The 17,873-nt window shown below is 36.9% G+C and overlaps 1 protein-coding gene across 1 annotated transcript in view; it reads left to right on the top strand.

Annotated features, from left to right (window-relative positions):
• The window catches only part of CACNA1C (calcium voltage-gated channel subunit alpha1 C), a gene marked incomplete at both ends in the record, with an annotated part of 522,454 nt that overhangs the window by 382,987 nt on the left and 121,594 nt on the right, over window positions 1-17,873 (top strand). Inside the window, one exon of the mRNA XM_083366796.1 lies at window positions 5,259-5,349. Within this exon, the coding sequence (XP_083222922.1) occupies window positions 5,259-5,349 (91 nt within the window). The remainder of the gene's footprint in view (window positions 1-5,258; window positions 5,350-17,873) is intronic.

Raw genomic sequence — 17,873 nt, forward strand, 5'->3', positions numbered from 1 at the left:
CATATTTTTATGACTATAAGATGCCCAGAGTTACCCTATGGTAAGATAGGCAGCCAATAAATTTTATAAATCCATAAATGAATAAATAAAATAAACAACTGATGGTCTTCCATGGGTCAACTACTCTGCTATGCTGACTCAGGAATTTTGGGAGTTGAAGTCCATGAGTCATAAAAGAGCCGAGGTTGCCTACCCCTGGCCTAAACAATCCATTGACCTTCATGGTCCTCAACTTCTCTTGGATGATTACCCAACATTCTATATGCATCTTTGTGGATGGTGCATCTTTAAGCCTGTGAGAAGTATCTGCTTTTTGTGGTCCTTCAACGCTTTGGGGAGGTATACCTGATGACCTGACATTACTGGAAGAGATGAAGCACAGCTTTTTAACCTTTGTCCCTTAAAGTCTTATAAAAGGGAGAATTTGACTTAATTTTAAGGATTTTGCACTTCATAAGAGATTCTTTTATTCTTTTCTATTTCTTTTCCAAGGCAGGAGAAAAGAAGGACTATTTATGATTAATTCCCTCTCTTCATTTTTCCTTCAGGATTAAAAAAAATCATTATTAAGAACCCTATTTCAATTATGAGGTATATGTAGTTTAGCCTTTAGCTATAACTTTTTGGTTAGAGTTTTGGCTCCTTCCTTCAACTCCCTGGTGTTGACATAAAAGCTCTGATTGACCAACCTATTTCATTTATATTGATATCAGCTACCTTCCTTGCTTTCTGTCTGCACGGCTACAGCCTTCTTTTTTGTTTCTTCTTTTTCTTTCCTTTTTTAAAAAAAGCTTTTTCCCAGTCTTAAAAATAACACCATTTTCTTTGGAGTTTAATATATAAGATTTTGGCCTTCTTCAAGCACCATGTATTACTTTGCTAAGTTTACTGTGTGTGCCACCCTTTAGTGAATGTTTTGACTATCACAGCAAAACTCTGCATTAACCTAGGATTTTCAAATTAGTATGCATAGTAACATAAGAACTGATCGCTTTACACTTTAATGTCTACCGTGAAGTTTCTATATGACTGTGTCAGCAATTAATTTTAACAAGATCCCTTGAACTGAGCAAGGGATGAAAATCAATGTTGTTTTAATCTATTAAACCCAACCTGAAACCTTAACAAAATGTTTTTATATCTCACTAAAGAGCCCATTGCCAATATTCTGTAACTATTATGGGAAAAAAGTAGGTGAGTGAGTGAGATGGAGTGAAATTTAAAGAATGATGAAAGCCTTTGATAAGGTTCTAGTAATGCTAGCTCTGTGCAAAACATGGGTTGAAACTAAACATTAAGAAAACCAAGATCATGGCATCTGGCCCTCTCAATTCCTGGCAAATAGATGAGGAAGAAATGCAGGTAGTGACAGATTTTATTTTTCTGGGCTCCAAGATCACTGCAGATGGGGACTCTAGCCAAGAAATTAAAAGACGCTTGCTCCTGGGGAGGAAACCATGGCAAATCTAGACAGCACACTAAAAAGCAGAGACCTCACCCTGTCAACAAAAGTGCGTATAGTCAAGGCTATGGTCTTCCCAGTTGCAATGTATGGCAGTGAAAGCTGGACCATAAGAAAGGCTGAGCGCCAAAGAATTGAAGCCTTTGAACTATGGTGCTGGAGAAGACTCCTGCGAGTCCCTTGGACTGCAAGGCGATCAAACCGGTCAGTCCTAGAGGAGATCAACCCTGACTGCTCTTTAGAAGGCCAGATCCTGAAGCTAAAACTCAAATACTTTGGCCATCTAATGAGAAGGAAGGACTCACTGGAGAAGAGCCTAATGCTGGGAAAGATCGAGGGCAATAGAAGAAGGGGACGACAGAGAATGAGGTGGCTGGATGGAGTCACTGAAGCAGTAGGCGTGAGCTTAAATGTACTCCAGAAGATGGTAGAGGACAGGAAGGCCTGGAGGAACATTGTCCATAGGGTCGCGATGGGTCGGACACGACTTCGCAACTAACAACAACAACAATGCTAGCTGTATATTCATATTACAGTATGAAAAAATATTAAGAATTTGATGCATCCAAATTATTTTAAATAGCCAACTTACAAGAACTACAATATGCACATAATTATGTTAAGATTTAAGACTTTTGATAAATATTTGAATATGTGTTAACTTTATCAAGAATAAGAGGGCCTTATATACAAAATGCATTTTGGGAATTGAGAGATTTTTTTCATTATGTTTATAAAATACTTTCTCTTTAAAAATTATCATTCTTTATATAATTAAGCTGCAGAGTGATAATATGCTGGGCAGAGAATAGCTGAGACCTCTAACCGTGGCTTCTGATTAGCTCCTTAGCTAAAATCGTCATCAGCACAGGTAGTCCTCAACTTACAATAGTTCATTTAGTGACCGTTCAAGTTACAATGGACTTATGACCATTTTTTACACTTAAGACCATTGCAGCATCCCCATGGTCACATGATCAACATTCAGATGCTTGACAGTTGGTTCATATTTATGACGATTGCAGTGTCCTGGGGTTATGTGATCACCTTTTGCAACTTTCTGACAAGCAAATTCAATGGGGAAGCTTGATTCACTTAATAACCGTGTTACTAACTTAACTGCAGTGATTCACTTAACAATAATGGTCATAAAATTGGGCAAATTCACTTTACAAATGTTTTGCTTACCAACAGAAATGTTGGGCTCAATTGTGGTCGTATGTTGAGGACTACCTGTATTGAAAACCACCAAGATGTTACTTTTCACATCTATTCAACTCTCTCATATTTAGGAAAGATAGAGCACTTATCTTGGTTTTCAAGACGTGCCAAATAGGTTGCTTTCTGACATAGTATCAGCTACAGAATGGCATTATTTGTTGTCCTGTTTTAAGGGAAGAAAAGAAGACATTGTTTTGTTAAATGAACAAATCCATGCAAATCTTTCAGAAGACCAGACTAGAGTTTACTTTGAAGCTTACTGAAGCGAAATAGTCACCTTTGTTTTACTGGGCATTATAGATTACTCATGAAGAACTCAACTGCAAACAAACTCATTCCATCGGCTCATCGCAAGCTGAGGGGATCATCCACTTTGCAGAATAGTGAACATGTAGTTTGTTTTACCTGCAGTTGTAGCTTCTAGATGGTACATATTCATAAAGATTTATGAATTATCCTACATGGTGAATTAAATGTGTGTGGCATGGCCTGCCCTATTCAAATTAGTAAGTATAGAACAATACATTACTCGTTTCATCTACAGATAGGATGTTTTATAAAGTGTCCAGATGTTCATCTTTATCTATGCTACAGTATTTTAATAAAACAGGCAAATATGGGGGGAAGGCTGTTATAGAGGAATAGAAGAAAAAAAACAAGAAATATACAGGAAAACATGAGAATAGATTAATTTCTGAAGTTTGTATCATGAAGCACTGATTTTATTGGTCAGACCATCCTCCTATAGAATGAAGGCACAAACCACCTGAGGCACATTTGGGCACAAGCCATGGGTGTGCAGCAGATACAAAGATAATTTGAATGGCAAGAGAAATTTGGAATGAGTCTTGTTTTAATTACCCAGAATTCAACATGAAACTTATCTCTTGTTATCATAGATCGGTGTGCTATTTGTTCCTTTAATATAGTAACATCTGGCCTGTATTTTGTAAGATAGTTTATAACATTCTTAAACAAAAGGCAGTGCAGTGTATGATATGTGATATGTTTCTCAGTTTCAGCCACTTTAAGATGAGTGGACTTCAACTCCCAGAATTCCCTAGCCAGCCATGAAGTCCATCCAAGTTGCCAAGGCTGAGAAACACTAGTAGTTGACATTGCAACTCTTCAGTGCAACCTATACAGTAAATCTGGCTGGAGAATTGCGGGAGTTGAAGTCCACCCCTCTTAAAGTGACTGAGGTTGAGAAACACTGTATGTGTGATTGACTGGATAGATAGATGGATGGATGAATGGATGGATGGATGGATGGATGGATGGATGGATGGATGGCTTTATATCACTGTTCAGCAGAAAAGATGCCAAAAAAACAGTCATAAGGTGCTGATATAGTTGAAGAAAAGGTTTATCATTGGGAAGGCTGTATCCTTGAAACTCATCAGAGTCAACAATCAGAGATAGTTGTCAACTGTGCAACTGGACAGTGTGTTAAATACCCAGAACTCAAAACATACAGGTAGTCCTTGATTACTACCGATGGCATTGAAATGCAGACTTGTAACCAGTCCTTAAAGGTGTAGTCATCATGCAGTCCTCACGAGACATTGCACTTTATGATCACATTGCTTAGCAACAGAGCTGATGTTGTAAGTTGAGTGCAGTTGTCAACGCTGCTAATATCGGATGCTCTTGCTTTGATAACAGATGTAAATGCAGCCATTTTCTCTATTGCTTTTAGAATTAGTTGCTGCTGGGAGGGAGAATAGGGATGACAATAACAGTAATAACTTAATCGTAGGAACCCAAGGACATTGGGCCCAGAGCTGATAGTGTTTTGGCAGGCTGGAGAGCTGGGGAGAAAGCCCACGCTTCAAGCTTATTGGGGAATGTGATTTATGACTGTTTATTGGGGATGGGAATTGCACTTTGTTACTTTGTATTGGGGAAGGGAATTTAGTTTCTGGGTTCAACTATGTAGTGCCAATACTTTGCTTCCCGAATAAAAGACTCTTTAAGGAAAACAATGCCTCGAAGTTCTTTTGAAGGGTTTCATCTATTGCAGGGGTGTCAAAATGCCGGCCTACGGGCTGGATGCATCATCCAGAAGCCATGCCCACCCCATTGCCGACAATGGCAAAACTGTCCCGATACGTTGCACGACATCACATGATGTCACAAGTTTGACATGTCTGATCTATTGGAACCATGACAGCACTCATGTGCTATTGCACTGTACAACCACATTGCTTAGTGACAGACTTTCTGGTCCCAGTCACGGTTGGTAAATGAGAACTACATGTATGTGTATACGTGTGTGCATGTCTGTGTGTGTGTGTGTGTGTGTGTGTGTGCATACACACATATTGTATGTACCAACTGACAATTGAAATTTGTTTCAGTTTCTAGAGGTTACATGCCTTACCTGAGATTTTTATTTCAATCACATAGGGCTGAATCTTAAAACTCCATTCACTTGCTCGTGCTTCCTCTTCATACTTAAGATGTGCCTTTCTGCTAAGCCAGTGCTTTTGCTGATAGTAAAGCTCATTTATACAGGACAGACTAATTTACCAACTATCTATTTTTTTTTCTTTCTTTCTTCTGACCATTGCAGTGAGCATGCCCACCAGTGAGACAGAATCTGTGAACACAGACAATGTGGCTGGAGGCGATATCGAAGGAGAAAACTGTGGCGCACGACTGGCGTGAGTTTGATTCTGTTTATATTATGCTGGTGTCCTCTTGACTCCAAGAGGGAGCCTGGATGATATTAAGGGAAATATATATATATATATATCAGAACTATCTTTGTTTGAAAATGTTTCTTCCAAAAAGAATGAAAGTGAATTTGGAGTGATTCACATTTTCTGTCAGACTTTTCCATAGAACATTATAAATGCATCAGAAAATTATTTCTATGACTCTGCACAAAAGCAATATTCCAGTATCTGCTTTCCGACATTTCTTATTTTTTTTAAAAAAACTGACATTCATATTCATAGAAAGGGATATTAAGAAGAATTTCTCAAGACAGTTTCTTTGCCCAAGCCACACATTTGATCTGGACAAGACTCCTTTCAAAAACTTCAGACTGCTTACAGCAAATTAAAAGGACACTAAAAACTAATCCACTTTTCTCCCTTAAGAATAATAATACAGCCAATCCTTGACTTACAATAGTTTGTTTAACGACCATTCAAAGTGACAACGGCACTCTAAAAAGAGACTTATGACCGTTCACACTTACGACTGTTGCAGCATCCCCGTGGTCACGTGATCATAATTCAGTTGATTGGCAACTGACTCATATTTATGATGGTTGCAGTGTTCTAGGATCATGTGATCATTTTTTGGGAACTTATGATAAGCAAAGTCAGTGGGGATACCAGATTCATTTAACAACCATATTATTAGCTTAACAACTGCAGTGATTCACTGTGGCAAGAAAGGTCCTAAAATGGGGCAAAATTCACTTAACAAATGTCTCACTTAGCAACAGAAATTTTGGGCTCAATTGTCGTATGTCGAGGACTAGCTGTATCTTCCAAAGAATTATTTTTTAAAAGCATGAATACTAGGAGAAACATAAAAATATATGGGAGATACAGGTAGCATATAGTGTATTTGGTGAAGCATATTTTGTCCAGGATTAAGTTTTAGAAATAAATTACTATGTTTCACATTAAATGTTCACCATCCTAAACAACTGAAGCAAAGTACAAGCTTTATCCTTCATTTCATATAAAAACATGAAGGTAAATATAGGTTAGGCACATATATCGCATTTTTTATTTAATGCTAGCATAGCACAACCTTGAGCGTTTCTCCAACTTAGAAGTGCATAAGTGGCCATCTCTTTGTTTAGGTTAGAGTTCTGTTTCTACCAAAACAATTGTAATAAAATCAGAGTTTGCTGTGATGGCGCCTCTGTTTAATGCTACTTCTGTAAATCAGACTTTTTAGAAAAACTCAGGCATAGTGATCATAGTAATCATACCATGTCAACGCTGCTAACATCGGATGTTCTTGCTTGACACCTTGTGGTTGCACTTCTTGTTGTTTACAGTGTTCTTAATTACTTCATAATGAGCAGTTTTACACAATCCCTTCAGGTGTTGAAAACCCAGGTGTGAAAGGGAGGCACAGATGCTATAATCTCATCTCAGTCTCTCTTCCTTGAATATGCACAGAAGCGGTCCATGGGTTTCTCACTGTGCACTTCTTCCTTGGGATGAGAACCAGGATTGGATTGGGGGGGGGGGACTGAATGGGTGACGAATTTGGCTGTGGCGAGTTAACTGCAGCAAGTTGTCCCATTTCACAGTGGGAGAGGGATGTCCTTGGATGCTAATTAGTATAAGTGTATTGATTCCCTTCTTATGAGTAAGAACTGGAGGAGGAAGTGGCAAGGTTGAATGGGGGAAGGAAGCCCCTGCTTGCTGGTGAGAGCAGCAGAGGAGGGGGGGCCTTTGCATGAGTGTTGTAGTGTAGTGGGGAGGTGGTTACTGGGTGCCCTGTTGATGCCGAGAGCTGGTCATCTAAAGTTCCTTGGCGTGTGGATCCACAAAAATGTGAATCTTTGTATTTTGTTTCCCCTAATATCTGTTGTTTTTATATCTGTTGTTGTCTCTGCCTGTTGTGTGCCACCCAAAGTCACCTTTGTTTAATTCGATTAATAAAAATAAATAAATAAATAAAAATGGTTTGTTATACTTTTAAAACCATCTATCAGTTGCACCAGGGATTTCTGATGCTAGTTACTAGGAACGGGAAAGGTACAAAATGGATTGAATTAACTCCTCGAAACAAGCATCATTGTTATTTTTGTTATTTTTATTTTGTCCTGAAATTCCATAGATCTTTTATACATTGTAGGAAGAGAGTTATGTTTGTCTATGACATCCCAAAACCAGGAAGAGTCTGGGAAATCCTTTTCAGGATGACGTATGTCACTAAAAGTCCTAACCTTTCATTCTGATGAAATGAATGTATTCTCAAAAGCTTATGCCATTTAATAACATTTGTTACCTTGAAGAGAATCCATCATATTCCCTTGGACACATCTTTTTAACAGGTTTCAAATAGAAATGAAATTTCACGTAGAAATAGAAACTTGGAATAACTGCAGAAGGTTGTCTGAAAAAATAATAATTGAGAAGCTGACAAAGATCATTTCGTAAAATAAGTAAGAAGAAAGAGTTTATATGCAAACCATGGGAACAGAATTGTATTTTGAAGCCAAAAGCCTGTAATCTCTTCCCAAATGAGATAAAAACTAGCTTACATAAATGCTTTTCATCATGTTTCAAAATAGTATTTTTCAGTGACCCAGAGGTCAGTAAGAAAGCAAGATTTTCCCATGCACAGATCTATGCAGTGTCTGGAGAGGCATTTGCCTTATACAATCACTTGATTATTACAGTATATATGAACTGGGCCACAATTTTGGAGCAGTGCTATGTTAAGGGTTATTTTCAGATCTTGGGACTTAGACTGATATAACATTCAAATCAACCTAATTAATTCATCTGTTCTACCTAGTTTAAATTAAGTGCAGTCTACTATGCTACAGAGATGCTCAGCTATGTCTTTTGCTGAAATCTTGTTTGAGAATAATATATAAATTCAGTATCAGAACCAGGGCTTTTTTTTGTCATAGAACGCTCAGAACGGAGTTCTGGCACCTTTTTTGGATGGAACCTTGTAGGGGTAGGCAAGGCGGGTTGTATGATGTGTGAGTTCTGGCACCTTTTTCTTTTACAAAAAAAGCACTGATCAGAACTAAAAAAAAATGCTCACCAAGCTCAACATGACTAGTACTACTTCAATAACAGTTTGTCAGGAATTGTAGTTTGCAAAGCTCTCTTTCTTTCTGGGAAACCTGGGGGTGTGGGATGGGAGGGGAGATTCATAAACGCTATGACTTGAAAAGCTTCTCAATAATGGAACTACTCCGTCAGAAGTAATCAGCATAATACAGGATATTTTCCTGGACAATTGATTTGGTGCTTTTCTATCTGATGGAAGAAGTCCTACTGAGACTTTCTCTGACCAGATCAGAGCCTGAAGCTGGCAGTAGATAACTTTAAAGGACAGCTTGGATTGTCAAGCTTAACAGCACCTTGATCAAAGAAAGTATTGTGTTTCTTTGGATCCCATTTGATTTTCAAATCAAAGCCTGCTTGTGTCACATGCACCTGATCTGAAAAAGGCTAGCGGTGGACTCTATTTATAAACCATGCTGTTAGAGCATTTTGGGGGGAAATAAAACCCTAAGGCTGTATTTACCACATTTCGATATTAGTAAAACAATGCACATTAGGCTGTGAAAAGGAGATCTTGTTAAGATGATTCGATCCAGAGACAAAAATGATTTAAAAACACTACTGCTTTTCGAAGACTGAACCAATTGGGGGAAATAGTGACAATGTTAAGATTACCCTTCTCAATTTTGTATGTGAAAAGATCCAAATAAATGCAGTTGAAATTGAAGAAAGTTACATCAGTTTATTTTATGGGATAGACTCAACATTCTTAAATGAATTTTCTTGACATTGGCTGGATTATACCTTTATTTGGGAAATAATCAATGTAAACTAAATGAGATTATGTTCATGGTGAGCAAATTCTGGCTTCTAAAATAAATACGCTTTTATTTTTTAAAGTGAAAAAGACTCCTGACTAATTCTGTTTTGTTGTTTAACATGATTGATTGCATTTAACTTTATGGATCTCAGAATATCACTTGCTGGATTAAAAGGAAAATTAATGAGAAATTAGTTCTCAGATTTCATCTCCTTATAGGGTATTGATAATAGTAATGGCTTTTATGAGGTATTCGCTATACTGTAGGCTTGGTCTAGTTAGTTTATTTTAATATTTTAATTCTGGTATACAGAGCATTCATAGCATGTATTCTCTAACCCCCACATCATTTTAATAATTAAGTAAAAGTAGCTAGACTGCCCAACATCTTGTTGCATAACCAAGATTTCTGCAATTTTGTGTGAGATTTTACAAAACGTTGGCCTTTTAAAAAGGCATTTATTTTCTTAACTAATTTTTAAATCAGTGATACTGAACACAATAGTGCAATGGTGCCTGCTGACATAAAAGATTGCTAATCCCTGCTATTCAATATAAAAATGGTTTTTCAAGGACTTGCAGAGAACAAAGGTCCTCTGTTTACAAATTGATAAGCTCCGTTTTTTAAAAAAACATAATCTTCAAGATGCATTGGGACTTTTTTGGATTCTCCAAGACATCGTGTCCTTTAACTCTTCCCCACCCCTTTTGGACCACCAACCAAACCTGTGGTGTGAAACAAATTATGCATTGTTCTCATAACCATAGAATTATTAAAGGTAAAGGTAAAGATTCCCCCGCACATGCGTTCTAGTCGTTTCCAACTCTAAGGGCCGGTGCTCATCTCCGTTTTAAAGCCGAAGAGCCAGCGCTTGTCCGAGGACGTCTCCGCGGTCATGTGGCCGGCATGACTAGACGCCAAAGGCGCACGGAGCGCTGTTACCTTCCCACCGTAGCGGTCCCTATTTTTCTACTTGCATTTTTATGTGCTTTCGAACTGCTAGGTTGGCAGAAGCTGGGACGAGTAACAGGCGCTCACTCTGTTACGCGGCACTCAGGATTCGACCCGCCAAACTGCCAACCTTCTGATCGACAAGCTCAGCATCCTAACCCACTGAGCCACCACGTCCCTTGAATAGAATTATTAGGAATAAGCATAACAATACTCTGATTGTGTGTTTGCTTACTTTTTAATCAAATATGAAGACCCTCCACAGATGACCAATAAAAAGGACTAGGGCGAGGCAAAGCTTTGGATTCAATCGGTAGCCTCCCAGTCCTAGGAAAAAATGTTTCTTGTGTGCCCACATACTCCAAAAGCAGTTCTTTCTGATGGGTGCACAGACCATTCTGATTGAACTAACAATTGATTTACTCCAGCAGCCTACTTCCCATAACACATGAACATTGTACGAGGTGGATCATTGATCCCTGAAGATGCTTGATAATCCACCAAAAATATGTTACAGTTTTACTGAATGATCTTAGTTGTCCCCAACAGTTTTGTGAGAAATTTCATCAAGAGAAGCAGGTAAAAAATGTCAGAGCTGCTGCATATGTAAAGTTAGAGATGAGAGGGGATTATTAACCTGTTGGCATGATGGTATTAGCTCCAGCTTTTAAAACCCACAATAAAATTACTACATGCATAAAAAGTGAAATAACAGTCATATCTGTTAGCTTAATTAGATAAAAAGATTTTTAAAATACTGCTCAGCTGCTTTGATGAAAAAAGCCTACATTATATTCACCCAGTGGGGCAGTGTATGATTTGAATTTCATTTTTCTAATGAGGACCAGTTTAAAATTTTAAAGGGTCTCTGGGGCCTGATAATTTTGATGGATCTCTTTAGAGTTCCCTGATCTCTGCTCTCCTGCAATGCAACAATACAAAAAAGAATTCTCACTCCAGCTAAAGGAGCCTGCTTCAGAATAGTGAAAATCTTCTTCCACCTCTTCAGTGGTATCATTATATCCATTCTAACTTCCGTTTTTAGCTGGAGTAAGGCTGAATAATGAACTACAAAAATGTAATTATTTGTTGAATTTGTAGATAAAGAGCTGACAGTCCAGTGTAAGGCACTTTTGGTTAAAAGAATGCTATTTACAACTATCTAGAGGTCCCTGAAAATTAATTTAAGAGTTAACCCATTTTTGCTTATGCCCTCAGAGTTTTCCCATCTCTTTTATGGATGCTCACTCAATTTTCTCCCTCGTTTCTCTTTGAATACTTCTACTCCCACTTATAATATCTAATAATTATCACAATCCACAGATCTGTGCTTGCTTCATTGTTTGATTTTTCTGTATGCAATCATGACTCTGGTTTTCTATTAACTCATACTTCCAAAGATAGCAGTGTAGGTCCATAACATTCATTTCACACATTGGCAGATCATGGAAAGATCTATTTGAACTTTGATCCATTTATTCTTCCTTTGCTTTCTCACTCTGAAGACAAAAAAACAGAGTTGTAAAGGACCTTGGAGGACTTCTAGTCCAGCCCCCTGCTCAGGCAGGAAACCTTGTACCATTTCAGACAGGTGGCTGTCCAATCTTTTCTTAAAAACGTTCAGTGTTGGAGCATTCACCACTTCTGGAGGCAAGTCATTCCACTGATTAATTGTTCTGTCAGGAAATTTCTCTTTAGTTCTAGGTTGCTTCTCTCCATTCACTGTTTCTTGTCCTGTCCTCAGGTGCTTTGCAGAATAGCTTCTCTCCCTCTTCTTTGTAGTAACCCCGTAGATATTGGAACACTGCTATCATAGCCCCCAACGATGTCCTTCTTTTCATTAAACTAGACATATCCAATTCCTGCAATGGTTCTTTATATATTTTAGCCTCCAGTCCCCTAATCATCTTCATTGCTCTTCTCTGTACTCTTTTCAGAGTCTCAACATCTCTTTTACATCATGGCAACCAAAATGTAGTATTTTGTGGGAGACTCCCGGTCCTGCGCGGTAGCGACTGGTTGCAGGCTTGCAGATCGCCACACCCTCACAGCTAATTTTCATCCTGCCTGGAGATCCTAATGGGTCCAAGCCACCCCAGAGAGGCAGCGAAGAAAGAAGGGTGCCCCCGCGACTCTGGAATGATGGCAGTTGTTCCGTTCATCTTGGGGAAAGTCTTCTAACCCGACAGGAAAAAGTCTGTATTTCACTGATCAGCCCAAGCTACTTGCAACCGAAGTCCAAAAGAACTAACCAGCACAACAGTAAACAGCTTGCTTGAAACTGGGTGAGGAATCTGATTTTCCCTTTTCTATTCTACACTCAATTTCCTGGAAAAGTTCCCAAAGAAGCAAAATACCTCCGAAAGTGAAGGAGGGGGGACTTCCATCCCACCCTTTATACTAACGGAAGTGGCAAATTAAAGTCTCCATGGAGGATCAAAATATATGGTTGTGAAATAAATTTATAAATTTGAAAGCTAAAATTTAATTTTGGACAAGTTTAAAATTGTTGAATGGTTGAGACTCTCATGTTAAAGACCATTGTTCATATTGAAAACTAAATAGATGCTGACACCTAGTGGTGGATGAAGATTATGACAGATATGATTTCCATAGAGAACTTGTCAAAACCTGGGAAAACCTAATCTGTGTTTGTGACCTTCAGCACTTTAATAACAAAGAACAGCTGTGACAAAAAAAGTCAACAATCTGGGCTGCAGACAAAGAGAGAATTATAAACTTTAAAAAAAAAACTTTTTTGAACTCTTTGGATTACAAATATCTATTTAATCAGGACTCAAAAGCTATTTGCAGATAAGAAGGAAAACTTCAATTTTTGGCCATTATGGATCAGAGACACGTAGATAGAACACACCAAGAAAACCTAAATACCTCTCAGGAGGAGATATATAGTATACTGCAATTAATTCAAATAAACTGAGTTCAAATCACAAAGAAATCCAAATCAATCTATTTGTAAGTTAATTCTACAACAAAAAAACTTCCAGGAAAAAGCAACAGAGAAGGAGCAGACAAAACAAATAGGTGGATATAAAATTGAAAATAGAGACTTAAAGACAGAACTTAACAAAGCAAGAAAACATGATTTAATCCTAGTGGGGGGGAAATTACAAGAAATGGAAAAAACAACTCATCCCTTAAGTCTACAAAATAAACATTAGGACAAAAAAAAACAGATTGGATAAAATGGAATGTAGAGATGTTGAAAACATCAGAGAAAGGAAGTGATAAGAGAAGCAGAGAAGGAGAAAAAGAAAAAGATTTTCAAGAAACATGGAAAGGCAAAGGCCTCATATAAAGACACTATATTTGATTTACTTCTATACCTACAGCAACAGTCATGAACATATGGGAAAACTTTTTGATTCAGCAAAACACATTGATCAAGAAAGATCCTGGCCAAAGAAAAAAGATTAAAGTGAAAATTAAGAGAATAGATGATGGGATCTACCAGAGAGAATATTTTAAAAAGAAACATTTGTTTGAATATGGTTAAAGAAATAGAAAAGATTCTGAATACATATGTCATTCTAAGAGGGATGAATTTGCTAAATAATACTGTATGCTTTTTTCCCTTTTTATTTTATTTCTTGATATAAGTAATTTAATACTGTTGAAATGGCTTAGATGAAAGAAATGTTGTAGATAATTAAATGTGTTTGAATTTAGAGAAATATAATGTATAAAAAAGAAAAAAATGTTTTGAATAAGAGTTAAAGCATTAGATGACTAGACATATTAAATGGAATATTTAAAGATTAAATATATTTTTAATTATGGTTAAAAAAATAAGAAATTTTGGGAATGAATATATACTAGCTTAGGAGGAATATATATTTTAAGTAGTATTTTACTTTTTATGTTTCTTTACTCTTGCTCTCTTTTGCTTTTGCTTACTGTTTTTACATATTCTTTAAGAAATGTAAAAGTGTTGAGATGATTTATATGGGTAAAAAGGATTTAAATCTTTAAATGTAATTAACTGTTGAGAAAATCTTAACCAGCAAGAATACTTCAAACTTTATGGGAGAAACAAATCTAAATAAGGACTGTAATAGGATATAAGATGAGGCAACCAGAATGATTAGATAGAAAAGAAATATTATATTGATGTGATCATTATTTCTACAAATATTGGGGGAAAATCATATATGTAACTTATTTATCAAAATAATAAGAACTGTAATAATTTAAGGTTTACAAAGAAGACATTTTGGGGAAAAGGGGAAATCAACTAAATGTACTATGTAGATTATGGATTATAGAAATCAATTGTTAATGATTTTTCTTTACAAATGTAGACCCAGCAAACACACTGTTTACCAACTATTAAGTGATTTATGTTTTAAAAAATTCAATAAAATATATGGGGAAAAATGTAGTATTTTGTTATATCCCAACATAGCAATAGGCTTATGTAGAGTTTTTTTCATACACCTGCATTTATATATATATATATAAAGAATACACTGACATTCCAGAATAGTGTGGTAGAATCTCCAGCTAGAGTGAGGGGATGAATGAAAAGTCCAGTGAGTTTAGACTAGAGTCTTCACAGGGAAGGAAGTGACAGAGGCCAGACCTCTCCCCCACCCCAAGAATTCCTGAAGTCTTTATCTAACCATTCCCAAAAGGATGTAGTTACGTAAGATTCTTGTAAATAGGAAGGCAACAATAAAGAAGCAGCTCTGTTCATCTCACGTTGTCTTTCTGGTTCCTTGTGTCTGACAATAGGAACTATACTTCTATTCTCCATGCTTTTTCTTAATTCTCCTATCTATATTCTTTAATACAGTGAATAAAGTAATCTTATGGTAATATTCTAGTTTCCAGACTATGATCTTAAGCAACCAACCATTTTCAAGGAAAACAGCAGGAATTGATTTGAAGTTGTGAAGCTCACTAATAAGAAGCCAGAGGAACTGTTGAAATAAATCAAATAAGATGATAAGGATAAATGTAAAAACACACTGCCAAAGATCAAGAAAAAGATGAAAGCAAACTGGGTAGTGCAAGCTCTGGTGGAAATAGCCAAAAAGAAAAAGGGAACCGAAGCCAAAGAACACAGAGATTGTAGGAAGAAACATAACAAGAATTTCACAGAGCTCAAGAGACAAGAAGCAGCATCACAACATCTGTCAAGTTACTGAAAAAGACATGAAAAACAAGAATTTTTTTCCAAAAGATTTCCAAACTCAGAAGAAAATTTCATTTCAAAATTGGTATGCTAAAAGAACACAAACAAACAAGTAGTAAATGATTCAAAGAACATCAAAGATGGAATGGGTATACTGAAATTCTACACAGTAGAAATATCCACACCCAAGATATCTTACAAGACATTCCCTACTTAAAAGATTCTCTAGAACTTATAAGAAGATGAACTTAATCTGGCTTTCTGGTGATTACCAAGTAGGAAGTCTATAGGAGTTGATAGAATGAAAATAATTGAGAAAGCCAAAAAGAAGTCAATATCTCTGTCATTAATTATAAAAAAAACCTTTGATAGTGTTGACCATGTCAAGCTGTGGAATGTCCTTAGAAAAATGAGAATTCAAGGACATCTAATTATCTGCATGTGAGAAAGCCGCACATATGAGTCTTGGTGGAGCAGTGGGCTAATGCCTCCTTAAGTAACACCAGCTGCCTGCAATTAGTGCAGGTTCGCATCCCACCAGGCTCAAGGTTGACTCAGCCTTCCATCCTTCTGAGGTAGGTAAAATGAGGACCCAGATTGTTGGGGGCAATTAAGCTGACTTTGTAATAATGCCGCTTGGGGGTGTGTGTGTGTGAAAGCCCTAATAAGCAGGCATATACATAGAATGAAGGCTACTGCTAAACTTGTAAGCCGCCCTGAGTCTTCAGAGAAGGGCGGGAAATAAATGGAATTAAAATAAAATAAATAAATAAATAAATGTTGCAGATTAACACTTAGCAGGTGGCAATAAACATCTTAGAAATGATATTCTGATGCTGTGATGAATAACTATAGAGATAAAAATGATGCATGGAATGGAAACGGAAGTTGGACTGAAGAAGCAGGATAGAAAGAATGTGGATGCCTTTGATCTTCAAGGCATGGGAAGACTCTTGAGAATACCATAGTCAAGATACAACAAATGGATCACAAACAAATCAAGAGTTCTCACTCAAGGTACAAATGATCAGGGTCAAATTATCATATTTTGGACATGTTATGCAAAGTTAAAGCTCTCTAGAGTTCTGATGGACAAGGTAGATAGACTCAACTATAGCAACTATGGATGTACTCTGGAAGACCTGAAGGACCAGATTGGGACAATTCTATGTAATCTTTAAAAATTGATACCAACTTGATGACATATAATCAATCAATCAATCAATGGTTTATAAATCTACTATAATGAATCTTGAATGTTTCACATTGAAAGGCAGTAAGCAATAATGGGAACTTGCTTCTTGTTTTCTTTTTAAAACTACAAAAACATTTTTGTGATATCTGCCATTTTTTAAAAAAATTGTCATTACTAAAGACATATTACTTCTTCACATTTATGACATCTACTTTTCCTCATGTGAATGTTTCTTGATCAAATAAACACACTAACATTACCCTCCCTGTTCCCAAATTATCACATTCTCCAGAATATCAAATTATCCATTCTCCAGAATTTCAGTAGATTAAATCATGTTCAACATCTAGCAACATCAATATTTTCCTTCAAAGTGTTTATCTTTCTATTACTCTCTTTGGCCCATCATTGGAATAATTCATTATTGTTATTTCCATTTTTCTCCAGAGCTAGAGGATTCCTCTTTTATTCTCACAATAAGGGTAGGTAGGCATAAAGTTACTAGCCCTTGTATTATCAAGTGTGTATAAGACCACATGAAAGATGTAATCATTTTTAAAAGTTTTGCATCTAATGGTGATAATATTTTTAGGACCCATTGCTTATGAAATAACTAGCACATTTTCTAATCCATAGAGGGAGAATAAGCTTGGAATTCAGCTAATTGATTTCTGGGATCTTGTCAGATTTGCATGAGTGCTTATCGTATTTTTAAAGAAAGTGCAAGCATCTTTAGCTTGATTGTTCTTCTTACTTGTTCCATAACTGTGGTTCACATTGTTGCCCATTCTGCCTCTTTGTTTGCTACTAGCTGGTCACATCTAGTTTCTAAATCTGGAGGTCTGGTATTTGCCTTACATGAAAAGAGCTTCCTACTATCTATATACTACTAAAGAAACCTCTCCTGTCTGTTTGTTCGTAATTTACAGTTGATCCAAATCGTGCATCAAAGGGGAACTTAAGGCACACAAATGGGCAAACTTCAAGAATGGATCCAAAATCCAGGACCCATTACCCCTTGAAATTGAAATTCAAGTATTGGAATTTTAAGGATCTTCAGAATAGTTATCCTCAAAAACTTGTGGCCAGCACAGTGCCACCATGCCACTGTGGTCAGCCATGGTCAAGTGATCATGATTTCCAATATTCCCTGCCAGCTTCCCACAAGCACAGTCAATGGGAAACCAGCAGGAATTCAGAAAAACACTCTGATTCCCATTATTTGCTAACAGGATGACCCGATGTGGCACGGGCCTTATAAGTGTCTAACAGTCTGACATGGCTGAATGTAATTAATATAAATAGTGACAAAGAGAAACCATGCTGGGTTTCATGAGTC

Source organism: Vipera ursinii (assembly GCF_947247035.1).
Source record: "Vipera ursinii genome assembly, chromosome: 6".
Classification (NCBI taxonomy): Eukaryota; Metazoa; Chordata; class Lepidosauria; order Squamata; family Viperidae; genus Vipera; species Vipera ursinii.